Source organism: Ahaetulla prasina, chromosome 1 (assembly GCF_028640845.1).
Source record: "Ahaetulla prasina isolate Xishuangbanna chromosome 1, ASM2864084v1, whole genome shotgun sequence".
Classification (NCBI taxonomy): Eukaryota; Metazoa; Chordata; class Lepidosauria; order Squamata; family Colubridae; genus Ahaetulla; species Ahaetulla prasina.
This window is the reverse complement of record NC_080539.1, coordinates 180,219,601-180,241,865: the sequence shown is the minus strand read 5'-3', so window position 1 is coordinate 180,241,865 and position 22,265 is coordinate 180,219,601. Positions and strand designations below refer to the sequence as shown.

The 22,265-nt window shown below is 42.7% G+C and overlaps 1 protein-coding gene across 2 annotated transcripts in view; it reads right to left on the bottom strand.

The window, feature by feature from the left end:
• Nucleotides 1–1,237: 1,237 nt before the first annotated feature.
• LOC131198475 (cytochrome P450 2K1-like) overlaps nucleotides 1,238–22,265 on the bottom strand; it is a 95,341-nt gene continuing 74,313 nt past the window's right edge. The window contains exons 2-8 of one of the 2 annotated variants that reach the window (XM_058183177.1): nucleotides 14,027–15,063; nucleotides 13,134–13,294; nucleotides 12,825–12,998; nucleotides 12,199–12,346; nucleotides 10,113–10,297; nucleotides 8,836–8,977; nucleotides 1,238–3,792 (exon numbers count right to left, since the gene is read on the bottom strand). In XM_058183177.1, coding sequence (XP_058039160.1) covers nucleotides 3,608–3,792; nucleotides 8,836–8,977; nucleotides 10,113–10,297; nucleotides 12,199–12,346; nucleotides 12,825–12,998; nucleotides 13,134–13,294; nucleotides 14,027–14,141 — 1,110 coding nt within the window. In that variant the 5' untranslated portion in view covers nucleotides 14,142–15,063 and the 3' untranslated portion in view covers nucleotides 1,238–3,607. Of the gene's footprint in view, nucleotides 3,793–8,835; nucleotides 8,978–10,112; nucleotides 10,298–12,198; nucleotides 12,347–12,824; nucleotides 12,999–13,133; nucleotides 13,295–14,026; nucleotides 15,423–22,265 lie in introns of those variants that run through there. The other variant, XM_058183168.1, reaches the window with a different exon arrangement.

The following is a 22,265-nucleotide window of genomic DNA, read 5'->3' as shown; positions in this document are numbered from 1 at the left end:
AACAACAACAACAACAACAACAACAACAACAATAATGATAATGATAATAATAACAATTTAATTTGTATACCGCCCTTCTCCCGAAGGACTCAGGGCGGTGAACAACCAAATAAAATACAAACACAAACACATACAATATTAAGAACAGCCCTTAAAAAACTTATTCAATTGGCCAGAAAATTTAAAATACCCTATAAAATTACAAAAATTTAAAACCCATTAAATTAAATTAAAATTTTAAAAATCAAGCCAGTCCAGCCATACGAAATAAATAGGTTTTAAGTTCGCGGCGAAAGGTCCTAAGGTCAGGTAATTGTCGAAGTCCAGGGGGAAACTCGTTCCACAGGGTAGGAGCCCCCACAGAGAAGGCCCTCCCCCTGGGGGCCGCCAGTCAACATTGTTTGGCTGACAGCACCCTGAGGAGTCCCTCTCTGTGGGAACGCACTGGTCGCTGGGAGATAGAAGACGGCAGTAGACGGTCCCGTAAGTATCCCGGTCCTAAGCCATGGAGCGCTTTGAAGGTGGTAACCAATACCTTGAAGCTACAACAGATAGCCAGTGCAGTCTGCGCAGGATAGGTGTTACATGGGAGCTCCAAACCGCTCCCTCAATAACCCGCGCAGCCGCATTCTGGACTAGCTGGAGTCTCCGAGTGCTCTTCAAGGGGAGCCCCATGTAGAGAGCATTGCAGTAGTTCAAGCGAGAGGTAACGAGAGCATGAGTGACCGTGCATAGGGCATCCCGGTCCAGGAAGGGACGCAACTGGCGGATCAGGCGAACCTGATAGAAAGCTCTCCTGGAGACGGTCGTCAAATGGTCTTCGAAAGACAACCGCCCATCCAGGAGAACGCCCAAGTTGCGCACCCTTTCCATCGGGGCCAACGACTCGCCCCCAACAGACAGCCGCATCTGCAGCTGACTGTACCGGGGTGCCAGCATCCACAGCCACTCCGTCTTGGAGGGATTAAGCTTGAGCCTGTTCCTCCCCATCCAGACCCGTACGGCTTCCAAACACCGGGACAGTACTTTGATAGCTTCGCTGGGGTGGCCTGGGGTAGAAAAGTACAGCTGTGTGTCATCAGCATAAAGTTGGTATCTCACCCCAAAACCACTGATGATCTCACCCAGCGGCTTCATATAGATGTTGAACAGGAGGGGTGAGAGAATCGATCCCTGCGGCACCCCACACATGAGGCACCTCGGAGTCGATCTCTGCCCCCCTGTCAACACCGTCTGGGTCCAATCAGAGAGGTAGGTGGAGAACCACCGATAAACGGTGCCTCCCACTCCCAACCCCTCCAACCGGCGCAGCAGGGTCTAATAGGACCAGGGCCGCTGAGAGGTCTAATAGGACCAGGGCAGAGGAGTAACCCTTATCCCTGGCCCTCCAGAGATCATCCACCAACGCGACCAAAGCCGTCTCCGTACTGTATCCGGGCCGAAAGCCGGACTGGAACGGGTCTAGATAGACAGTTTCATCCAGGTACTGGGGTAGCTGACATGCCACCGCACTCTCTACAACCTTCGCCGTAAAGTGAAGGTTGGAGACTGGGCGGTAATTTCCTAAAACAGCTGGGTCCAGGGAAGGCTTCTTGAGGAGAGGTCTCACCACCGCCTCTTTCAAGGCAGCGGGAAAGACCCCCTCCTGCAAAGAAGCATTTGTAATCCCCCGGAGCCAGCCTCGTGTCACCTCCTGCGTGGCCAGCACCAACCAGGAGGGGCACGGATCCAGTAAACATGTGGTGGCATTCAACCTACCCAGCAACCTGTCCATGTCCTCGGGAGTCACAGGGTCAAAGTTATCCCAAACAACCTCAACAAGATGGGTCTCGGAACTCTCGCCTGGATCTACCCAATTTTGATCCAATCCGTCCCGAAGCTGAACGATTTTATTGTATAGATAACCGTTAAACTCCTCGGCACACCCTTGTAAGGGGTCCTCCCGCCCCTCCTGTTGAAGGAGAGAGCGGGTCACCCGAAACAGGGCGGCCGGGCGGTTATCTGCCGACGCAATGAGGGAGGAAACGTAGGAACGTTTCGCATCCCTCAATGCCACTAGGTAGGTCCTGCTATAGGACCTAACTAGTATCCGGTCAGCCTCAGAACGGCTGGATCTCCAGACACTCTCTAGGCGTCTTCTCTGGTGTTTCATCTCCCTCAGCTCCTCGGAGAACCAAGGAGCTGGTTGAGACCGACGCTGGGTCAGAGGCCGCAAAGGCACAACACGGTCCAAAGCTCCAGTTGCGGCCTGTTCCCAGGCCGCGACTAGTTCTTCAGTTGTGTCATGGGCCAGATTCTCGGGAAATGGCCCAAGCTCCGTCAGAAACCTCTCTGGGTCCATCAGGCGCCTGGGACGGAACCAACGCATTGGTTCCGTCTCCCTGCAGTGGTGGGTAGTGGTCAGAAAGTCCAGACGAAGGAGAAAATGATCTGACCATGACAAAGGTTCAACATCATTAAATCATTTAAAATCACCATCATTAAATCATTAAATCATTTAAAATCAGATCATTCAACCACTGGCCAGAGATAAAAATCAAGTCTAGGGTGCCTCCTCCAACGTGGGTAGGGCCGTCAACTAATTGAATCAGGTCCATGGCCGTCATGGAAGCCATGAACTCCTGAGCCGCTGAGGATGCTGCGCCGGTTGATGGCAGATTGAAATCCCCCATGACCAACAGTCTAGGGGTTTCAACTGCCAACCCGGCCAGCAACTCCAACAGCTCGGGCAGGGCTGTTGTCACGCAGCAAGGAGCCAGGTACATGATCAGCAAGCCCACTTGAGTCCTACGACCCCACTTCACGTAGAGGGATTCACACCCAGCTATCTGAGGCACAGTGGTCTCCCTCGGCTCAAGACTCTCCTTAATAATAACCGGCACCCCACCACCCCTGCCCTGGACCCTCAGCTGATGGAATGCTCGGAAACCTGGTGGGCACATCTCCACTAGGGGAACCCCCCCTTTGGTGCCCAACCAGGTTTCCGTAATGCCCATAACGTCCGCGGTCCCTTCCTGAATTAGATCTGAAATTAGGGGGGCTTTGTTAACCACGGACATAGCATTACATAACATCAGCCGAAGGCCCAAGTCCCAAGTACTCTGGCCACTCGGGGAACGGGAAAATCCTGGGGGGCCGGAGCACGCAATCACTCTTAAACAGCGAGAGCAAACCCCCGAAACCTGATGTGGCCCCCCCATTCCGTCATATCTGCCTCTCCCACTTACCGTATTGATAACTCGACCCTGATTTTTTGTGGTAAAGACTTTATTATCTATATTATGTAATGAGATGGGTTAATATGGTTTTGGACAAGTTGAGACATTCCTCCTGTTAGATAGCAATTACAGCTCCTTTCCAAGAAAAAGGAAGTTCTTGAATGTTGCTGAATCTTATTTCTTATCAGAGTTAATATTTTGATCAGAATTTCCTGAATATATTCTTTCCTATCAGAATCTACATTTCATGAATTTATAGGTTATTACCATTCATCTTCTAAACAACACATGAAACTTAGACAATACTGGATTCTTTGTTAAATTGTGCCTCTCAAAATGAAGGCAATTCAAGACTGAGAAAACAACTTGTTATATTTTTTTCTGTCAGATCAGCGTAACACAGCACAAGTCTTGTACGGCAGAGGAGTGGAGATAAATCCAACACCAGGGGTCAGGTCCAGATCATCTTTAGATGTTCCTGGGGGTGGCTGGAAGGTAAATTTCTGCAATAGGCTGGTAAAGAAGAGGAAAAGCTCCATTTTGGCCAGGTTCTCACCTGCACATACTCTCCGACCTGGAAGAAAGCATAGATGGCAAAAAAAGAGATTTATGTTTATTGGTTTCTTTAACTATTTCACAATGTTTTGCAATATTCTTTGGTCATGGAAAGATCAGCATACATGAAAAAAAAATAACAGATCAAAGATATGGAAAGAAGTAAAAATGCAGTAAAGGAATGGAGTCAGAGAATTTTTCCAATTAATAAATGGCAGCAGGTTTCTGAATCTGAAAATTAATGCCAACACTGGAAAACAGATGTGAGTATTATCTTTACAATTTTTGAATCCTGAAGAGAGCAATAAAAATATTGTAGGGTAAGGTGATTGTTCAGATATTGATGGAGCCAAGATATGTGTTGGGATGAGTGGGTTGTTACTCAGTGAGACATAATCCAAAAATAACTTCATGGGGAAGATTTTAGGCCCTCCAGGGCAACCCTTCTGCTTATCCAATTCTCTGTTCTTTGCGGGGGGGGGGGGAATTAGTTCTTGGAATAGAGAAAACTTCAGAGAAAGCCTTTTTGAAAAGGATGCTAATAAATAACTGATTGTGGCGCAGTCATCTATTGGTGCCATTGCAGGTAATCTTCAATTTACAAACATTCATTTAGTGAGCCTTTGAAGTTACACTCTTACTACTGTTGCAGCATCCCCACGGCCATGTGATCAAAATTCAAATGCCTGGCAACTAACTCATATTTATAACAGTTGCAGTGTCCCTGAGTCACCTTTTGAGACCTTGTGACAAAGAAAGGCAATGGGGAAGCCAGATTCACTTAACAACCTGATTCTAATTTAACAACTGTAGTGATTCACTTAACAATCTGGCAAGAAAAGTTGTAAAATGGGGCAAAATTTACTTAATAAATGTATCACTTAGCAACAGAAATTTTGGGCTCAATTGGGGTTGTAAGTCAAGGCAGGGGTGAAATCTAAAATTTTTCCCTACCGGTTCTGTGGGCGTGGCTTAATTGGTGGGCGTGGCTTGGTGGTCAGATGACTGGGTGGGTGTGGCCAATAACAATAAATGATAAAAATAAAGTATAAAAAACAATAAGAGGTACAAAAACCATCTTTCACACTTTGCCGCTGTGGCGGTTGAGACCCCCAAACTTATAGTCATGGGGGATTTCAACTTGCCATCAGTTGGCTTGTCATCGACGGCAGCTCGGGAGTTCCAGGCTTCCATGACGGCCTTGGACCTGATTCGAGTAAATGATGGCCCTACGCACACAGGGGGAGGCATGCTGGATCTGATTTATATCTCTGGACAGTGGTTAAATGATCTGGTATTAGATGATTTAGTAACAGAACCAATGTCATGGTCGGATCATTTTCTCCTTCGCCTAGACTTCCGAACCGCCATTCACCACCGCAGGGAGACGGAACCTATACGGTGGTTCCGTCCCAGGCGCCTGATGGACCCTGAGAGGTTCCAGACGGAGCTTGGGCCATTCCCTGAGGATCTGGCCCACGGCACGACTGAGGAACTGGTCGTGGCCTGGGAGCAGGCCGGGGCCCTGGACCGTGTCGCGCCATTGCAGCCTCTGACCTGGCGTAGATCTCGTCCGGCCCCTTGGTTCTCCGAGGGGCTGAGGGAGATGAAACGCCGGAGAAGACGCCTAGAGAGCACCTGGAGGTCCAGTCGCTCCGAAGCTGATCGGACACTAGTTAGGACCTATTCTAGGACCTACCTAGTGGCAATGAGGGAAGCGAGGCGCTCCTACGCCTCCACCCTCATTGCGTCGGCAGATAACCGCCCGGCCGCCCTGTTTCGGGTGACCCGCTCTCTCCTACATCAGGAGGTGCGGGATGACCCTTTGCAGGGACGAGCCGAGGAGTTTAGTGGTTATCTATACGATAAAATCGCTCAGCTGAGGGACGGTCTGGACCGAATTTGGGATGATCCAAGCGAGGGAGAGGAGGCACGTCTTGTTGAGCACGTTTGGGATGAGTTTGACGTGGACAGGTTGTTGGGGAGGCTTCACGGCACGACATGTTTACTGGACCCGTGCCCTTCCTGGCTGGTACTGGCCACTCAGGCGGTGACACGAGGCTGGCTCCAGAGGATTATTAACGCTTCTTTGTTGGATGGGGTTTTCCCTGCCGCCTTGAAAGAGGCGGTGGTGAGACCCCTCCTTAAGAAGCCCTCTTTGGACCCAGCTATTTTGGGTAATTATCGTCCAGTCTCCCACCTTCGCTTTGTTGCGAAGGTTGTAGAGAGTGCCGTGGCACGATAGCTGCCCCAACACCTGGATGAAGACGTCTATCTAGACCCGTTCCAGTCCGGTTTCCGACCCGGATACAGCACGGAGACAGCTTTGGTCGCATTGGTGGATGATCTCTGGAGGGCCAGGGACAGGGGATATTCCTCTGCCCTGGTCCTATTAGACCTCTCAGCGGCATTCGATACCATCGATCATGGTATCCTGCTGCGCCGGTTGGAGGGATTGGGAGTGGGAGGCACCGTATATCGGTGGTTCTCCTCCTATCTCTCCGACCGGTCGCAGACAGTGTTGACAGGGGGCAGAGGTCGACCGCGAGGGGCCTCACTTGTGGGGTCCCACAGGGGTCGATTCTCTCGCCCCTGCTGTTCAACATCTACATGAAGCCGTTGGGTGAGATCATCAGTGGTTTCGGGGTGAGATACCAGCAGTACGCTGACGATACCCAGCTGTACTTTTCCACCCCGGACCACCCCAATGAAGTTGTTGAAGTGCTGTCCCGGTGTTTGGAAGCTGTACAGGTCTGGATGGGGAGAAACAGGCTCAAGCTTAATCCCTCCAAGACGGAGTGGCTGTGGATGCCGGCATCCCGATTCAGTCAGCTGCAGCCGCGGCTGGCTGTTGGAGGCGAGTTACTGGCCCCAAAGGATAGGGTGCGCAACTTGGGTGTCCTCCTGGATGATCGGCTGTCGTTTGAAGACCATTTGACGGCTGTCTCCAGGAGGGCCTTCCACCAGGTTCGCCTGGTTCGGCAGTTGCGCCCCTTCCTTGATCGGGATGCCTTATGCACAGTCACTCATGCGCTCGTTACCTCTCGCTTGGATTACTGTAATGCTCTCTGAAGCTCGGAGGCTTCAGTTAGTCCAGAATGCAGCTGCGCGGGTTATAGAGGGAGCTACGCGTAGCTCCCATGTAACACCGCTCCTGCGCAGACTGCACTGGCTGCCTGTGGCCTTCCGGGTGTTGGTTATGACCTTTAAAGCGCTCCATGGCTTAGGACCTGGGTACTTACGGAACCGCCTGCTGTTACCACACGCCTCCCACCGACCCGTACGCTCCCATAGAGAGGGACTTCTCAGGGTGCCGTCCGCCAAACAATGTCGGCTGGCGGCCCCCAGGGGAAGGGCCTTCTCTGTGGGGGCTCCCACACTCTGGAACGAGCTTCCCCCGGGTTTACGCCAAATACCTGACCTTCGGACATTTCGTCGCGAACTCAAGACTCATCTTTTTATCCGCGCGGGGCTGGCTTAAATTGGGATTTTAATGTTAAATTTATTAATTTTAAACGGGGTTTTAGTATGGTAAATTTTAATTACTGGGCTAATTTAATAAGTTTTTTAAATCGTATTTTAAACCTGTATATTGTATTGTCGGTTTTATTATGCCTGTACACCGCCCTGAGTCCTTCGGGAGAAGGGCGGTATAAAAATCAAATCAAATAAATAAATAAATAAATAAATTGCACACACACAACACAACACAACACAACACAGCTGACTCACACACAATGTAAAAGCAGCTGTACTTCACCCAGAATGGCTCCTGCAACAAGCAGGAACCTCACACAGGCACAAAAAGCTCAAAAACCAACTTTCACACTTTACACACACAGAACACAACACAAATGAAACACACACACACACACAAAATACCACACACAGCTTTGTGAGATTTTGTGTGTTTGTGTAGTTAGAGTACACAGAAGAAACACTGTAGAAACTCTGTAGAGTACACTACAGAAACACATCAAATCTCAGAAAGCTGCACAAATATTTTATTTTATTATTTTATTTTACTTTATTTATATTTTTCAGATCAGGGGTCTCCAACCTTAGTAACTTTAAGGTTTGTGGACTTCAATTCCCAGAGTTCCTCAGCCAGCAAAACAGGCAGTTTTAGTTGCTAGCAGATTCAGGCAGATGGATTTTACACATTCATCTGCCTGAATCTGCTAGCAACTGAAACTGCCTGTTTTGCTGATGCTTTGCCAGCCCAAAAAGAGCAGGAATAAGGTAAGTGGGGAAGGTGCGATTGGGTGGGCATGAGCTGTTGTAAGAGGTTGTTACAAATGATTTTAAAAGCCTGTGAGGATCAGGAAACTCCTCTGGGATCGCCAGAGGAAAAAAAGTTTTAAAAGGCTCCTCTGACGATCCCATGAGGCTTGCCTCGTGGCCTCAAAGGCTTTCTTTTTACTTTTAAAGGCATGTTTTCGGCTGAAGAAAAACTGCTTTTAAAAGTAAAAAAAAAAAAAACACCTCTGCTGATGGTATGGCTCAGCAGAGGCGGCGGTGGGTGGGTGGGTGGGCAGGGATTTTTGCCACCGGTTCTCCGAACCAGCAGCCACCATCGCTACCGGCTCGGGGGAGCCGGTCAGAACCAGAAGCATTTCACCCCTGAGTCTAGGGCTTACAACCTTGTAATAAAAATAAAAATAAAAATAAAAACTCTGAAGCCTCTCCTAGAATGTTATGAATATTATCAGGGCCAAACTACTGACAGTAGTTGAATTCAAGGGCTTGGCCTTCAAATGACCGAATTAGATTCTTTCAGATGTGTTTCAGAGCACTAGAATTCAGGATTCTATTTTTACTTTGTCATTTAAACTGAGAAAGAATTTAAAATTTTTTTTAAACTGTAGCCCTGGTTTAATTTCCCTTCTCTCTAATGCTCTTTTTCTACCATCTTATTTTATTTTGCTTTGTTGCACATTATCTCTGCTACATTCCTATGATTCCTATGTGAGATCAAGACCGTATAAATTGTTTTTTTTTCAAACAAGGTGTTAAGGGTTGTCTTTTATGGAACATAATCTATGACATCAGAGAATCTTACCAGCAGAAAATGGCATGAATGCATCCTTCTTCACAAATTTTCCTTCAGAGTCAAGAAAATGTTCAGGGTAGAATTTATGTGGTTTCTCCCACTGAGATTCATCAAAGAGCACAGAAGTCAGCAAGGGAATGATGGGTGTGCCCTAAAAATGAAAGGATAAAAGATTGATATGGAAAGGAGTATGTCCATTTAATGCATGGCTACGGAAATTAATCCAGGGATTTTGTAAAGTGTGTATTGAGACGTAAGTATTGGGCTTGGGGCAATATTCAGTTTAAAAAATATATTAAAACTATATTTCCATCTCCATCTTTTCCTGTCAGTGTATTCTTTAGGTACATCTTGGTTTTTAAGCATCACTTTTTTTGCATTTGATTTACATTTTTAATTAACCATCTGGTTGAACACTGATTTATTTTATGCACCTTTTGCTAGACTATAAATGTTAACTTTTTATCTCTTTTTCCTGCTTTGCTTTGGAGTTATCAAACAATTTTGCTTTTCCTACATGGCAACCTATCGTTCAAAGACTTTCTTCTTGATAATTTCACTCCTGATTTGATTCGATTTTTATTTGCATCAGATTTCTACTGCAAGGATTTTGTATTTTTCTAGCTCTTAAAAGAACTGTTTCATTTTTCTTTTTTATATATATTTGATCTTTGATCTTTTTTCTTTTTCTTTTTAAATAAATGGGGATTTTCTATTTCTATTTACTTTCTATTGTGGGAAAGATCTTAATTTTTTCTATGGTTATTTTGTTATGGAACATCTACTTCTTTTGTCCTTGAGAGGAATTGCCAATGTTTTCTTGTCAAAATCTGGATATAAAATAAATTTGGATTATATTAAAAATGAAAATAACAATAAATCAAAAATTTTGAATATTGCACATTATATACTTTTTTAATTTTGGAAAAAAATAAGAAAAAAATATCAAGAAAATGTAGGAGCCAAAAATAATAAAAGCTTACTGAAGACAAGGAGGGGAAATAAAGTAATAAACCAAGATGAGGAAGAAATAAAAGAATAGAACAAGAGAGGAGAGTATCTCTCATGAATCAAGAGGTGGGGCAGTTTCAGAATGCCAGATGCCAAAGAAAAATATCTCCCATTGGCATCTTGAGAGATGCATCTGTGGAAAATATTCTAATAAGTTAACAGTCTGTGGCCTTACAATTGATTTAGCCAATTCCATTAATTAAGGACTACTTTTTTCTACCCACCGAACACGACAGACTAGACCTCATATAATACAGTGGTTTCAAATTAATCACCTTGGGGATAAAGAAGCCTTTGAAAGTTATATCCATGGAGGTTGCATGAGGCATATTGGAGGGAACAATATTAGCAAATCTTTGCAATTCATGAACTACAGCATCGGTGTAAGGCATTTTGACTCGGTGGTCAGTCCTTGGTTGAATATCACCAATCTCTCTTGCAATTTCTGCTTGGACGTTACCTGGGAGAACAAAATGATATTATGTATCAAGATGATTCATTTTTTGAATTTTGTTTTAAGGGGAAGTTAATGCATACATTTTAAATTCTGAATGATACAATAGTCCCTGATTGTGATCCTTAGATGAATGCCCTTCAAACGGTCATTTATACATTATTCTCTTTACAAATGGATTATTCTCACCTACTCTACACCTGGAAGTCTTGCAGACCATTCAGAGATTATATTCAGCCCAATATGTGACAGGATATATAGTGATTTGCGTGCATCATTATGCCCATGTGAGCCCACTGGACTATTTGTAATAGGTTTCTTAGTGCAATTTGAGTGCGGGTGAGATTGGGCAAGTGGGCACACTTTAGGTCCATAAATTAAAGGCATCTAGTGGGACTCCAGGAAGTGTGCCTTCTTGGAAGTGGAATGGGATTTTTTGGCTTGAATCCTTCGCCTTGCCTGTTTCTCCTTAAGGCTTTTGCCTCTGCGTTATTAGCCACAAACATTTCTCCTCAGCTGGCCCTCCCCCATTCTTTTACCCTGTGGCACATTGGCCACAGCCCCTCCATCTCAGTCCCTTTGCTGTGGCCCATTCGTCAAAGTACTGTTTGCATTGGGCTTTTGGCTGCTTAGGACAATTTACAGCCAGCCAATCGGTGCAGGGACTCGGGGGCTTTGGGAGTGGAAGAGCGGGGGCTGCAGTTCAGAGGGAGGCTCAGGTGGGCCAACAACACCCCCACTTTGTCCAAAGTGCCTGAAACAAGGGCTGGTTTGCAAGTAGCACAGTTTTTTGCAGTTCCGCTGGTGTTATTGCAGGAAGCTGCAATTTGTTGATGTATCTTATAAAATTCTTGGACATGGTACCAAGTGCCCCGATGACAATGGGTATCACTGTTATATGTTTCATCCATAGCTGTGTAGTTTCGATGGCCAGGTCACGATATTTCATGATTTTTTTCCAGTTCTTTTTCTTCAACTCTTCCAGTTCTTTTTCTTCGACTTTTTCGACTCTGGTACCATGACGTCAATAAACTGTATGCTTTGGCCCTCAACAACCGTGATATCTGACATGTTATGTTCCAAATAAGATTCAAAAGTCCCACAAGATCTTCACTTTCTCATTTTCAATAACTTTTTCCACTTGTGCTCCCATGACTTTTCGGATTGAGGTATGTCGTATTTTTTACATAATGACCAGTGGACTAATTTAGCAACTCAATCATGTCTAGCTTTGTAATCAGTTTGTGTGATTTTGCTGCACTCACATATTACGTGTGAAACAGTTTCAACTTTGTCATTGCAAAGTCATCAATTTGGATTGTCAGTGGATTTTTGTATCTTTGCTTTCATGGCATTAGTTTATAGTGGTTGTTCTTGAGTGGCAAATATTAAACCTTCTGTTTCTTTCTTGATGGTTCCCATCTTAAGGCATGCCCATGTAAAGTTGTTATCACATCATCATCATCGTTATCATCATTATTATTATCATCATCATCATCATCATTCCCATCTTTTCTACTATTTACTCCATTGGAATCTTACAGTAATTATTACCTTGTAGTTTGTATGCATACTTGTTTTTTGTATGTATACTGAGACCTTATTCATCGGAGAAAAAATCATTGTGTGCCCAATCACACTTGGCCAATAAAGCTATTCTATTCTATTCTATTCTATTCTATTCTATTCTATTCTATTCTATTCTATTCTATTCTATTCTATTCTATTCTATTCCATTCCATTCCATTCCATTCTTATTCTTATTCTTATTCTTATTCTTATTTGAAAGGCAGCTTAATTCTTGGCTGATCACTTTGCCTTCATTCAAGTAACATTCCAGATGCCAACAATTCTTTTTCAGTCATTTTTATATATTTATTGCAAGCCAATGAAGTTAAAATGCTTACTCTGAATTTCTGGGTATTTCATCATTAGGAGTATGGCCCAGCGCAGAGTGCTTGCTGTTGTGTCTGTTCCAGCACCAAATAAATCATCTACAAGACCTATAAGGTTTCCATTATGGAAATATCCATCATGCGTCATCTTCATATTCTCCTGAAGTGTATAAAGAAAATACTAGTAAGAAAACTCAATCGACCCACATGATCAATATTCCTGAAATCTAAGAGGGCACTTCATATGTGGGTAATAGCCTCCCTGAGAGGTTATAGTTGTCCCAAGTTTACTGGATTTCTAGAAGGAAATCAAACAGTTACACAGAAAGAGAAACGATTGGCACAAAGGGATCACCCATTCCCACCCCCACTTGGACCCACTCCTCCAGAAAGGGATCAATATTTAGGGCATTTTTAATGGAGAGAGAAATCAATCTGGGTGTAGTTTTAAGTAGCTGCAGATTCTGAAATAAAGTAACGAAGAGGGAATGATTAAAACTGCTTTGGAAATTTGTTTCGTTCTATATTTCTGAAAGAAAACTCTTAACCAACCTGCAGACAATATATATGGAGACTCAATTTGAAAATATTTTTCAAAAAAATTGGTAATAACAGATATGGGTAAAATAATCCCTTACCTGTTTTTGCCGAACAAGAAATGATTCAATAAAATTCCTCTGATCATTGTCATCAAGGTCTTGGAGATATTCTATGAAGGTGGACCGCATGAAATCATGGAACTCCTTTTGGTTCCTCATTATTGTTTTACGAGCACCCAAAAAGAACCCCAACTTGGGAAACAAATTATATAGCTAAAAGAATGATAAAGGAAAAATCATATAATGGAAGTTGAACATTTTGAATTTTTCAGGTGGAAATCTCAAAGATTTTTATCAAAACAATGCTATGAGAAGCAACATGCTTTGCCAAATATAAAATTAGATTACCAACACAGCAGGGCTTCCCGCAAGCTGACTATTTTCCCTAATTATCTTCAGCACTTGTAAAAATGTGACATCTTCATATTCATAGCGTTTCCCAAGTAGAATAGAAACTATGATGTTGGCAACAGCAGCAGTGAGAATTCTTGTGACATCAAAGGGTTTTCCTTGGCAAAAATGATAGATAAAAAAAAATTGTGAATAAAACCAGGATGAAATTTGTTTTCTACTGCATTTATACTCAAAATCAGCTTATATAAAGAGAGCATTGCTCAAAGAAAGCTATAGCTAGTGCTGATAACATTGGAAGTATTTATATTAAAAATATGAAAAAAGTATTTCAATGGTAATTCATTTTCCCAGAATTAGAACTGTAACTTCTGACCATACATCAGTGATGTTTTCTTTGCAACTGTGGAAATCCTTGAGGATAAAATATTTAGCAAAATTATTGCAATGCATCCTCATTAAATTATTGTTTTAAAGTTTTAAAGATCAAATGGCTTGACCGAAAGCAGGGAGGAGCAAGAACTCCAGTTTACAACACACTGTCATGTTTAGATGAAGGACTTGCAACTCACTCTAAATAGAGGATTTAGTGGAGTCTCTAAAGAAGAATAAGTCTAGAAGTAATTGATGAGAGACTGTTGTATTACACTGAATTAACAATTCAAGTTCTCTGGAACCACTTTGGGATCCATAAGTCACATTTCTGTAAATATACTTAGCATAAGTTAGACAAGGAAGCATATTTATAGGGAAAAAAACAATGGGTTTAAGAATTGTTTGAGAGAAGGTACCTCCCAACACACTCCTTGGTCATTCGATATTATCTGCAGAAATGATTTCCCATTCTTCATTTATCCCAGGAGATGCTCCACTACAGCATACCGGCCCACCTGCATAAGTCTCCATTGTCTTTGTTAAGACACTGCACTCTTCTGTGATTTTGTCCTCAATGGTCCTCTTGCCCATTCCATAATCCCGTAATGTGGATAATGTAAACCGTCGCATCACTTTCCAGTGTTCACCATTAGCCAAAAAAATACCTGAGGAGAAAATGGGTAAGACATAATTTTATCATCCTTTGCTCACTCTTGCTTTACACCTTCATTAAACTATGTTCTATCAATCTGATCAAGTGTTTCATCCAGTCTGTCCAGGAACTTGGCTGAAAGGTATTTCAAAGTTTGTGTGAAAGATTTCTGCTCCGTTTTTTTTATCATATGCTTTTGGTATCCAGCCTTCAGCATCACCTTATCAAAAAAAAAAAAAAGGTAATTATCATTTTTCCATATGCAAATATCTTCTAAATGATTCAAAACTATAATTCCAAATCATCTGGTGTCTTAACACATTATTATTTTTTCAAAAATTCATATACCAAACACTTTTTTGCTGCATACTACAAATATCATACACTTTAAAAATCAAATTTACAGTATCTTTTAAGGATGCAGAAATTCACCAGTGAGTATTATCTGGTCAAAAGAGCCTTAATATCTGAGAGACACTGGCAAAAACATTGTACAAAGAAAAGGTTTGTATAACCATGTATATGAGGAGAGAGACAGGCAGAAATCCTTCTTATGTATATGAGGAGAGAGACAGGCAGAAATCCTTCAAACACCCATCCCCCATCCCCAAATTTGCCAATATGCAGAATGAAACACAGTGGTGAGCAGCATATGAGGCCTAGGGGCTTGATACAATATTGACAAAGCTTTTTATTCTTAAATTACCTCCATTGGCACTGAGGGACAAAGTCACAATGGCACAAGAAAGGTTTTAGTTGGATTTTTATACTTGCTGGATTTTCAGAAGCTATTTCTTTCATCTGAGTTCCTTCTGGTGCAAACCTCAAATGAAAAAATCTATACTGATCACACATCTGAAAGATTTGTCAACTACAATCCAAAATGAAATAACTCACCAACTTTTTTTTTTTTTTTTTTTATAAAAAGTTTTATTTTTACAATCATATCAAATAATTCATCCAATGTACAGTTATATACAATTAGTCGGGCTTGCCCAGTCACCACCACCCTTCTTAACACTCTTCCCTCTTCTACCTTCTTTTACTTTCCAAACCTTCCTCTCCTTCTCTTATCTACATCCACTCCTCCCTCCACCCTACACCTTCCTTCTCCCTCTACTATCCCTCTTCCTTCCTCTTCTCCTCTTTCCTACCTCCTACTCTCTCTTTTCTCCCTCCCCACCGTTCTAAAATGGTAACTATGCAGACCCGACCCTACATTAATTATATTTCTTCAATAATCCCTGTACATTAACCATCACTCCATCTCTACCAAACCCCCCAATTCCCTCCCCTTACCCCCACCCCCACCCGACTTCCCAGAACAAAATGCAGGGTATCAAAACTAACAATCATAATCCAAAATAATTCCTAAATTATAATCTTTAGTCACACCACACTTAGTCACACTCTCAATTCCCTCTCCTTCAAAATATATCTAATACAAAATATTTCCTAAATTTACTCATATGCTATTCGATATTTTTTTTATCTGATACTTATTTTAAATATAATCAATCCACATTTTCCATTCTAAAATATATTTTCTAGTATATAGTCTTTCAAGTAAGCGGAGATTTTGTCATCTCTGCCAGATTTGATACTTTGAGTGTCCATTTGTTGTTTTGTTTTGTCCATTCTTCGATTGTAGGTAATTCTTCTTTCTTCCAATACTGAGCAATCAAAAGTCTTGCGACTGTTATTAAGTTCAAAATCAATTTAGTCTCTATAGCTGTATAGTCCATAATTATTCCTAGTAGAAAGAACTGCAGTAAACTTAATCTTCTTTTCAAAATATTCTGCATGATCCACCAGCCTTTAATCCAAAATACTTTAACTTTTTTACAAGTCCACCATATATGGTAATAAGTAGCATCTTCACAATCGCATCTCCAACATTTAACAAGATCTAATATGTGTTTCTTGTAAACAGGTAATGTCATTTTTAAATTATTTCAAATAATGAAATACTTTCCTTCTCTTCTCCCGTGGATTCAGGCCATTAACATTCCAAGATAATAGTTTAATTGCCATTATCGGCCAAAGGAAACTTTTGGAACACCAGCAGATCACATTTTACTTTAGGCCTTGCTCCTCCACTGTTTCCATTGTAGTAGTTGCCAGTTGTTGTTGTGCCTTCATCTCTTGTTCCTTGCGTTTAGCAGCAGCTCTAGTCAGCCTTTGTTCTTTTGAATCTAAACCCGTCGTAGGTATTTCCAACACTTGTAATAAATCTTCTTCCATCACAATCTGTTCTTGTACCTGCTTCACTTCTCTTTCCTTCACTTCAGCCTCCCTTCTTCTAGCTTCCAATGGGGGAAGACTTCCAACTTTTAATACCTCAACATAAAATTCTCTTGCTTTTCCAACCGTATTGAAACGATGTACTTTCCCTGCATAATATACTATTATACCAGTTGGAATATCCCATCTATATTCAATCTGATGTTTTTTAAGTTCATTCACCAGGAAGGCAAATTCCTTCCTAGCCCTTAACATTTTTGGTGGAATTTCCTTTAATATCAAGATATCTTGACCAGCAATCTGAATCTTCTCCCCCTTATATGAAGCTTGCAAAATCTGATTTCTCACTATTCTGTTTGTAAAATAAATAACAACATCCCTTGGCAACTTTTTTTGCCTTGCTATCCAAGAATTCACACGATATATTTTTTCAATTTGATAAGCCACATCTGCTGGACGAGCTGCTAATATCTCAGCAAATACTTCAGAAACTTTTGTTGCTTCTTCAAAAATGGGAATAAAGGGCCTATCTGCAAATGCATCGGCCTGGTTCACTAGTGCATCTTTGACCGTCTCATAGCCAGTCAGCACCACCATCTCCTGCAATCCCAATTTGATGCAGAAAATGGGACCATATTCTTTTGACCACTGGAATTCAGCAGAAGGGAATCAAAGAGACAATATTAATCAATAATTAGAATCACATATGTAGAAGATGTTTAAGGAACTACATGTCAAAATTCAGAGACACATATAATGTTATTTCCTTTTTCTGTTCTTGAGAATTCTGATGGTATATTCTTCTTTATATTTTTTAATTTTCATATGATCTACTTTTAGCATTTAAAAATGCTTATATGATAAAAGACCCTCACAATAGAAATGCTTGTCAAGCTGAGAAAAGGTTTCTAATATGTTGCAACAACATCATCTGTGCAGGACATACAGTGAATCATAGAATCATAGGGCTGGAAAGGACCTTGGAGGTCTTCTAGTACACCCCTGCTCGAGTATTCCAAGTGAGGTTTCACTAAGGCTTTGTAAAGTGGTACTAATACTTCACATGATCTTGATTTTTTCCCTTTATTAATGCAGTCCAGGGTTGCATTGGCTTTTTTGGTTGCTGCTGCATGCTGGTGGCTCATACTTAGGTGATTGTGTACTAGGATTCCAAGATCCCACTCACAGTTACTGGTAATCACTGCCCAACTCCCTCCATGTGCATGTAGTTCTTTTAAGGACAGCACATTGAATTCAGTTTGTCAGCCAGTTACAAATCCATCTATCCCACATTTTTTTTCTAGCTTACCAAAAAGTTGTTTGTGGTCTACGTTGTCAAATGCCTTATTGAATTCTAAGTAGATGGAGATGACAGCAGGAGAGGGTTGTTGAGGAAGGGGTAGGGCACAGAGGCCTAGGGGGAGTGCCTGGCTGGGTTGGGGATGGCCAAGACAGCAGGAGCCTGCCCTTTGCCATCTCCAGAGCAGCTCTGTTGGCCAGATCTAAACACATCATGGGCTGAATCTGGACTGTGGGCCTTGAATTTGACATGTCTGGCTTAGAGAGATTAAGAACAATAAGCGGTTCTTTGTCCTCTCTAAGTTTAATCATTTTATTGCAGATATTTAATTATCCAAACTAGCTAACTTCATCAGTGCTTAGTAAGATTAAGAACAGTGGGGAAATAGAAGGCCAGTCTATTCGGACTAAAGGTATCAAGTCTCTATGGAAAGAACTGAATTTTCTACAGTAAGTTATCATCATCTTCTAGGCCCTAACCTGAATTTGAGGCATTCCTGTCTCAATTCTCAACTGGGCATTGCTAAAATACTCAAGTGGATAAAGCTAAAATTGATTGCAGGGATTTTGTTTGTATGGTTTCCAGAGATTCTTTCTTCAAAATAAATAAATAAATAAATAAATAAATAAATAAATAAATAAATAAATAAATAAATAAATAAATAAATAAATAAATAAATAAATAAATAAATCCTGTTTCTGTCCCATAAAGAATTTGTGTCAATGTTTTAGTTTCAAAAGAAAATTAAGGCTGTGGGAATTAATTGTCCTCGGCCGGATTACAAAAAATAAAAAAATAAAAATATGGCATTTGAGGACCTAAAGACTGATTTCTTTGGGTGGTCCAGGTGTGCCTTCCAAGTACCTTTGATAAATACTTCCCCATGGTATTTAAAAAGATTGATCTATTCTAGGTTATGCCCTTCTAATTTCCAGGAGTATTGAATAGCTCTTTTGGCAAAAACTAGGATTTTTGATTTATCAAAATTGAGGACCAGCTTATTTTGGCTACAATGTTTTAATATTGCTGGCATAGCTCCCTTTAGTCCAATTGGTGAAATGATAGTGTCGTTGTCAGCATAAAGAATTATTGAGATTTTGCATTGTGCTAAATTAGGAGGATGCAAGTTTGGGTTGCAAAAGGTAAAAAAATTACAGTAATATAAAGATTGAAAAAGGAAGAGTCAGTTGTGGGATTCAAATAATTTAACAACTGGTTCTCTGCCCTAATGACCAGCTGGGTGGGCATGTCTGGGTGGGCGTGGCCAAGGGGCATGATAACACTCAGCCTCCTGCAGCACTCTGCCAATCAAAACTGGATGCGGTGGTTAATTACAAATGTGGACTTTGCTTTGTGATATCCAGATCCAGCAAGCAAGGGGTGTGAACTGCACAGAAAGACACTTTTGTTTGGTTATGAAAAAATATCCCCAAAGTCGTTCCGAATCTGACCAAACACCCGTACGGTCACATATTCAGGCCTATCTAGTAGTGATAGGGACGGCAAAGCAGGAATACTTTTCCGCTCTTATTGCATCAGCAGATAACCGCCCAGCTGCCTTGTTTAGGGTGACCTGCTCCCTTCATTTTCAGGGGGCTCGGGAGGACCCCTTGCAGGGATGTGCTGAGGAATAGAATTTTTTTTTATTGGCCAAGTGTGATTGGACACAGAAGGAATTTGTCTTGGTGCATATGCTCTCAGTGTACATAAAAGAAAAGATACGTTCATCAAGGTACAACATTTACAACACAATTGATGATCAATATATCAATATAAATCATAAGGATTGCCAGCAACAAGTTATAGTCATACAGTCATAAGTGGAAAGAGATTGGTGATGGGAACTATGAAACGATTAATAGTAGTGCAGATTCAGTAAATAGTCTGACAGTGTTGAGGGAATTATTTGTTTAGCAGAGTGATGGCCTTTGGGAAAAAACTGTTCTTGTGTCTAGTTGTTCTGGTGTGCAGTGCTCTATAGCGTCGTTTTGAGGGTAGGAGTTGAAACAGTTTATGTCCAGGATGCGAGGGATCTGCAAATATTTTCACGGCCCTCTTCTTGATTCATGCAGTATACAGGTCCTCAATGGAAGGCAGGTTGGTAGCAATTATTTTTTCTGCAGTTCTAATTATCCTCTGAAGTCTGTGTTTTTCTTGTTGGGTTGCAGAACCGAACCAGACAGTTATAGAGGTGCAAATGACAGACTCAATAATTCCTCTGTAGAATTGGATCAGCAGCTCCTTGGGCAGTTTGAGCTTACTGAGTTGGCGCAGAAAGAACATTCTTTGTTGTCCTTTTTTAATGATGTTTTTGATGTTAGCTGTCCATTTGAGATCTTGCGATATGATAGAACCCAGAAATTTGAAGGTTTCTACTGTTGATACTGTGTTGTCAAGTATTGTGAGAGGTATTTGGAAGGTATCTGCATGATAAAATCACTCAGATCCGGGATGGACTGGATGCTGATTGGGTGGATTCAGGTGGGACGATGGAGGCAGGTCTTGAGAATATTGTTTGGGCGGAGTTCGACTCTGTGACGCCCGAAGACATGGACAGGATACTGGGGAGGTTGAATGCTACCACATGTTTATTGGACCCGTGTCCCTCCTGGATGGTGCTGGCCACTCAGGAGGTTACACGAGGCTGGCTCCAGGGAATTATTAGTGCTTCTTTGATGGAGGGAGTCTTCCCAGCTGCCTTGAAAGAGGCGGTGGTGAGGCCCCTCCTTAAGAAGCCTTCCCTGGACCCGGCTATTTTGGCTAATTACCGTCCTGTCTCCAACCTTCGCTTTGTGGCGAAGGTTGTTGAGAGTAAGGTGGCACGGCAGCTTCCCTGGTACCTGGAGCAAATTGTCTATCTAGACCCGTGCCAGTCCGGCTTCAGGCCTGGGTACAGCACAGAGCCGGCTTTGGTCGCGTTGGTTGATGATCTCTGGAGGGCACGGGAACAGAGGGTTGTTCCTCTGTTCTTGTCCTGTTGGATCTGTCAGCGGCTTTTGATACCATCGACCATGGTATCTTGCTGCGACGGTTGGAGGGCTTGGGAGTGGGGGGCACCGTTTTTCGGTGGTTCTCCTTCTACCTCTCCGACCATTCGCAGACGGTGTTGACAGGGGGGCAGAGGTCGACCGCTAGGCAACTCACTTGTGGGGTTCTGCAGGGGTCAATCCTCTCGCCTCTCCTGTTCAACATCTATATGAAGCTGCTGGGGGAGATCATCCGTGGCTTCGGGGTGAGTTGTCAACTATACACTGATGACACTCAGCTGTACATTTCCACCCTGAACCACCCCAAAGAAGCCGTTGATATGATGACCCAGTGCCTTGAGGCCATTCGGGTCTGGATGGGGATGAACAGACTCCGACTCAACCCATCCAAGACGGAGTGGCTGTGGATACCAGCGTCCCAGCACAGTCAGCTAATTCCATTGCTGACTGTGGGAGGCAAATTGTTGGCCCCCAGGGAATCGGTGCGCAATTTAGGCGTTCTCCTGGACGCACGGCTGTCTTTAGAAGATCATCTGACGGCCGTCGCCAGGGGAGCTTTTTATCAGGTTCGCCTGATTCGCCTATTGCGCCCTTTCCTGGATCAGGACTCTTTGTGCACAGTCACTCATGCCCTCGTTACTTCCCGTTTGGATTACTGCAATGCTCTCTACATGGGGCTCCCCTTGAAGAGCACCAGGAGGCTCCAACTAGTACAGAATGCGGCCGCGCCGGGGATTGAGGGAGCGTCTTGTAGCTCCCATGTAACACCTCTCCTGCGCAGGCTGCATTGGTTGCCGGTGGTCTTCCGGGTGCAATTCAAGGTTTTGGTCCTCACCTTTAAAGCGCTCCATGGCATGGGACCGGGATATTTACAGGACCGCCTGTTGCCAGTAACCTCCCATCAACCTGTGCACTCCCACAAAGAGGGCCTCCTCAGGGTGCTGTCAGCCAGACAATGTCGGCTGGCGACCCCCAGGGGAAGAGCGTTCTCTGTAGGGGCTCCGGCCCTGTGGAATGAACTACCTATGGGGCTACATCTTCTCCCTGATCTTTGGACCTTTAAGTGTGAGCTCAAAACTTTCTTTTTTCACCAAGCAGGGCTGGCCTAATTATCAATTTTTAATTGAGGGTTTTAGTGGGGCATTTAAGGGGATTAATCTATTTTATAATTTTTTACTCATTAATTTTAAATTTCTCAGCTTATTGAATCAGATTTCTAATGAATATTGTATTTTAAATCTCCTTGATATTTATATTTTATTTCGGCTGTACACCGCCCTGAGTCTTCGGAGAAGGGCGGTATAAAAATATGAAAAATAAATAAATAAATAAAATAAATAAATAAATAAAGTCATATGTACACTAAATGTAGACTGACTTTTAGCTACACATCTTCCCAGCAAACAGCAAATTTTGAAGCTCCAGGTAAAGAGGATTCATTTTAGGATGAGTAAGCACAGTTTGCATGTTGGAGGTTCCTAAAGGAATGCTGGGAAACTCTGTAATTTAAAGCATATTTGAGGGAGGGCTGCAGAATAGCCCTTCTCTGTCTGAGGGTGTAGAGACCTGGC